Source organism: Camelina sativa, chromosome 7 (assembly GCF_000633955.1).
Source record: "Camelina sativa cultivar DH55 chromosome 7, Cs, whole genome shotgun sequence".
Classification (NCBI taxonomy): Eukaryota; Viridiplantae; Streptophyta; class Magnoliopsida; order Brassicales; family Brassicaceae; genus Camelina; species Camelina sativa.
Window position 1 is genome coordinate 15,875,883 of NC_025691.1, and position 5,142 is coordinate 15,881,024.

The 5,142-nt window shown below is 50.5% G+C and overlaps 1 protein-coding gene across 1 annotated transcript; it reads left to right on the plus strand.

Moving 5' to 3' along the window:
• On the plus strand, positions 413 to 2,255 carry LOC109125451 (RNA-directed DNA polymerase homolog; the record flags this gene model as incomplete). The annotated part of the gene is made up of 4 exons (XM_019227079.1): positions 413 to 476; positions 755 to 879; positions 1,212 to 1,298; positions 1,854 to 2,255. Coding segments are annotated over exons 1-4 (678 nt in total), but the record flags the coding sequence as incomplete, so codon positions are not given.

A 5,142-nucleotide genomic window follows, 5' to 3' on the forward strand; every position in this document is an offset into this window, starting at 1 on the left:
TGCAGAGGGAGATGACTTGGGCTGACTTTGTTTTGGAGTTCAACCGCAAGTATTTCCCTAGAGAGGCACTGGATAGGTTGGAGGTGCAGTTCCTTCAGCTAGCTCAGGGGACTCGGTCAGTGCGGGAGCTTGACCTAGAATTCAGTCGACTTTTGAGGTATGGGGGTCGGGATATGGAGTCTGAGGAAGCTTAGATCAGAAGGTTTTTGAGGGCCCTACGTGATGATTTGAGGGTTCACTGTAGAGGGAAGAGTTATGCTACGCGTGCAGAGCTGGTTGAGACTACAGCAGGGATTGAGGAGGATATCCGAGCACAGTCAGTGGCGGCTAGCCCAGCAGTTCAGCCTAGTAAGGCTCAGCATCAGGGAGGTTCTAGCAGGGGCGGCAAGCCTGTGCAGGGAACCAAGAGGAGATGGGAGGCTACGCAGAGGCCGGGTGGTTTGATTTGCTTCGGGTGTGGAGGCAAGGATCACAAGGTTGGTAGCTGTCCCAAGAGGAGTGCTCAGACAGCAGCAGATCGTGTGTGCTATCATTGTAGGGAGCCGGGGCACATCAGGCCCTATTGTCCCAAGTTGCAGCCGGTAGCGGTGGTGGCGTTGCGGCAGGTGCAGCCGGGAGGGCAGCCGGTGGCACGGATTGAGCATGCGCCACTGGTGTACACGACTGTTGAGACTGGCGGGACCAGTGTCGGAGCGATCACAGGTATAATTTCGGGTACTTTACCTTCGTGAATTCTTNGGTGTTGATGCTCTAGTAGCCGGTGATGTTAGGGCCCTAGGTGCGGGTGTTCCAACAGGTGGAGTCCCGGGTGTCGACCTTGCGGCTTTGCTGGCACAGTTGATTGAGCGGTTGCCGCTTGTGGCACCGGCTCAAGCTCGGGTAGTGCCACCAGTGGTGGCGGAGGAGCGGCAGCCAGTGGCTGCGGATGTGGGGGTCCATTCTCGTTATATCAGTATGCTGACAAAGATGGGTCGTATTTGTACCGAGCGGTTTTTGGGAGGTACAGATCCTACCGCTGCGGACNGTTAGGTTCTCAACACATGAGGTTTGTGTAGGGACCTTGTTGGTGGGAGCTTCTCATAGCTTCATTACCCTGCAGTGTGCGGAGAGTGCATNCAGGATATTACAGGAGGTTTGTGCAGGGGTTTGCGGGTAGAGCACGTCCTATGACTAAGTTGACAGGGAAGGATGTTCCTTTTGTTTGGTCACAGGAGTGTGAGAAAGGCTTTGCAAACCTGAAGGAGATGTTGACTACTGCTCCGGTGTTGGCTTTGCATGAGCAAGAAGAACCCTATGTGGTTTATACAGATGCATCCCGAGTTTNGGATTTGCTTATCAGCCCTGTGGAGTTGTATGATGTGATTTTGGGGATGGACTGGTTGCATCGGCATATGGTTCACCTGGATTGTCATCGGGGTAGAGTGGAGTTTGAGCGCTCAGGAGGGAAGTTGGTTTATCAGGGGATTAGACCGACTTCGGGGAGTCTCGTGATCTCGGCCATTCAGGCTGGGAAGATGATCGAGAAGGGCCGTGAGGTTTATTTGGTTACGATATCTATGCTGGAGTCAGTTGGGAAGTCTACGGTTAGCGGTATTCCGGTTGTAGAGGAGTTTGAGGATGTGTTAGAGTCGTTGCAGGGATTACCACCTTCTCGGTCTGATCCTTTTACGATTGAACTGGAACCAGGGACGACGCCGTTATCCAAGGCTCCTTACAGGATGGCTCCAGCAGAGATGGCAGAGCTGAATAAGCAGCTAGAGGATTTGTTGAGCAAGGGATTCATCCGTCCTAGTGTATCACTGTGGGGAGCGCCGGTGTTATTCGTTAAAAAAAAAGATGGGAATTTCCGCTTGTGTATCGATTACAGGGGTTTGAACCGGGTCACTATGAAGAACAAGTACCCTCTTCCGAGGATCGATGAGTTGTTGGATCAGTTGAGAGGTGCTACTTGGTTCTCCAAGATAGATCTGGCGTCGGGTTATCATCAGATCCCGATAGATGAGGCAGATGTGAGGAACACTGCTTTCAAGAAGAGGTATGGGCATTATGAGTTTGTGGTGATGCCTTTTGGGTTGACTAACGCACCGGCTGCGTTTATGAGATTGATGAACAGCGTGGTTCAGGAGTTTCTGGACGTGTCTGTCATCATTTTCATTGACAACATCCTGGTCTATTCTAAGAGTCCTGAGGAGCATTCAGTGCATTTGAGGGCAGTTCTGGAGAAGCTGCGGGAGCAGAAGTTGTTTGCTAAGTTGAGCAAACGTAGTTTCTGGCAGCGTGAGATGGGTTTTCTGGGTCATATTGTGTCAGCAGATGGGGTTTCTGTAGATCCAGAGAAGATTCAGGCTATCAGGGATTGGCCAAGACTGCAGAATGCCACGGAGATCAGGAGTTTTCTCGGGTTGGCAGGATATTACAGGAGGTTTGTGCAGGGGTTTGCGGGTAGAGCACGTCCTATGACTAAGTTGACAGGGAAGGATGTTCCTTTTGTTTGGTCACAGGAGTGTGAGAAAGGCTTTGCAAACCTGAAGGAGATGTTGACTACTGCTCCGGTGTTGGCTTTGCATGAGCAAGAAGAACCCTATGTGGTTTATACAGATGCATCCCGAGTTTGTTTGGGATGTGTGTTGATGCAGCAAGGGAAGGTGATTGCCTATGCTTCGCGGCAGTTGCGGAAGCATTAGGACAACTATCCTACTCATGACTTGGAGATGGGTGTTGTAGTTTTTGCCCTGAAGATTTGGAGATCTTATCTTTATGGTGCAAAGGTACAAGTGTTTACAGATCATAAGAGTCTGAAGTATATATTCACTCAGCCCGAGCTGAACTTGAGGCAGAGGCGGTGGATGGAGCTGGTGGCGGATTATGATCTGGAGATAGCCTACCATCCTTGTAAGGCTAACTTGGTTGCAGATGCTTTGAGTCGGAAGCGGGCAGCTTCGGCTCAGGAGCAGGATATGGATTCTCTGGTAGGAGAGATCAGTGCGCTGAGCTTGTGTGCGGTTTCTCAGGAACCGTTGGGCTTGGTTTCAGCTGATAGAGCAGATTTGTTGAGNCAGCAGATGGGGTTTCTGTAGATCCAGAGAAGATTCAGGCTATCAGGGATTGGCCAAGACTGCAGAATGCCACGGAGATCAGGAGTTTTCTCGGGTTGGCAGGATATTACAGGAGGTTTGTGCAGGGGTTTGCGGNCCTAAGAGAGGCTCATGCTAGCATGTTCTCTATTCATCCAGGAGCGACTAAGATGTACCGAGATCTCAAGAGGTACTATCACTGGGTCGGGATGAAGATGGATGTGGCTAGTTCGGTTGCGAGGTGTGATGTGTGTCAGCTAGTGAAGGCTGAGCATCAGGTACCAGGTGGTTTGCTGAGAGTCTTCCCATTCCAGAGTGGAAGTGGGATATGATTACTATGGACTTTGTGGTGGGTTTGCCAGTGTCCAGGACGTTTGATGCGATTTGGGTCATTGTGGACCGGTTGACTAAGTCAGCACATTTTCTGGTCATTAAGAAGACTGATGGAGCAGCGATCTTGGCTAAGAAGTATGTGAAGGAGATAGTCAGGTTGCATGGGGTGCCAGCGAGTATAGTGTCTGATAGAGATTCCAAGTTCACTTCGGTGTTCTGGAGGGCATTCCAGGCAGAGATGGGCACTAAGTTGCATATGAGTACAGCTTATCATCCCCAGACAGATGGACAGTCAGAGAGGACGATCTAGACGTTGGAGGATTTTCTGAGGATGTGTGTGCTGGATTGGGGTGGCCATTGGGCAGATCATATGAGCTTGGTAGAGTTTGCTTATAACAACAATTATCAGGCGAGTATTGGCATGGCTCCTTATGAGGCTTTGTATGGGAGGCCGTGTGTACACCGTTATGCTGGACTCAGGTGTGGGAGAGGAGCATGTACGGGGCAGATTTTGTTCAGGAGACTTCGGAGAAGATCCGGGTTCTCAAGCTGAACATGAAGGAAGCTCAGGCTCGGCAGAGGAGTTATGCCGATAGGAGGAGGAGAGATCTTGAGTTTCAGGTTGGAGATAGAGTGTACCTCAAGATGACCATGTTGTGGGGTCCGAACAGGTCATTGACTGAGACTAAGTTGAGTCCGAGGTATATGGGTCTGTTCAGATTGGTTGAGCGAGTTGGACCCGTGGCATATAGACTGGAGTTATCTGAGGTTATGCGTGCTTTCCATAAGATTTTCCATGTGTCTATGTTGCGGAAGTGTCTCCGCGAGGATGATCAGTTGTTGGCTAAGATTCCTGAGGATCTTCAGCCTAACATGACTTTGGAGGCGAGACCAGTGGGGTTCTCGGGAGGAGGATCAAGGAACTTCGGAAGAAGAATATTCCTTTGATGGGAGTCCTTTGGGACTGTGAAGGTGTTGAGGAGCAGACTTAGGAGCCTGAGGCGAGGATGAAGGCAAGGTTTAAGAAGTTGTATGAGAAGCAAGCCGCAACTTGAGCTTGCCTAGCCTCGTTCCATCTGTAGTCCGTGGCTGGAGCGGGAATGGAGTATTCCAGCCCATCTCTCTTGTTTACTTTGTCGCTTGGGATGGTTGGTTGTGCGACTAAGTAACAAGAAGAGGTGGTGTTTGGGGTACAAAGTTTCCGTGAGGCAGTGTGTTTGAGAAAAGTTTCATGTTTTAGATGTTTCTATAAGTGGGAAGTTTCCAGAAGTGGAAAGTGCTAAAAATGGAAAGTTTTATGTGAGTTAGGATTTGTCCATTTTAGTGGAGGAGAGCCTTGGTGAGGGCTTGTGTGGCCTTTGTAGCGGACTTTCGATTCGTTGCGCCGTGTGTGGCGGTCTTTTGAGTTTTTGTGTGGCCTTTATGGCGAGCTGTTTAACCGTTGTGTGGCCTTTGTGGCGGGCTGTTTAGCCATTGTGTGGCCTTTTTGGCGGGCTGTTTAGCCAGAGTGTGGCCTTTGTGGCGGGCTGTTTAGCCAGAGTGCCTGTTGAGGCGGTCCGTCGGGACAGATGGTCTTTGTGACGGTCCTTCGGGACGAGTGGCCTTGGTGGCGGTCCTTTTTAGGACATTTGTTTGGCCTTGGTGGCAGTCCTGTTTAGGACATTTTTTTGGCCTTGGTGGCGGTCCTGTTTAGGACATTTGTTTGGCCTTGGTGGCGGTCCTGTTTAGGACATTT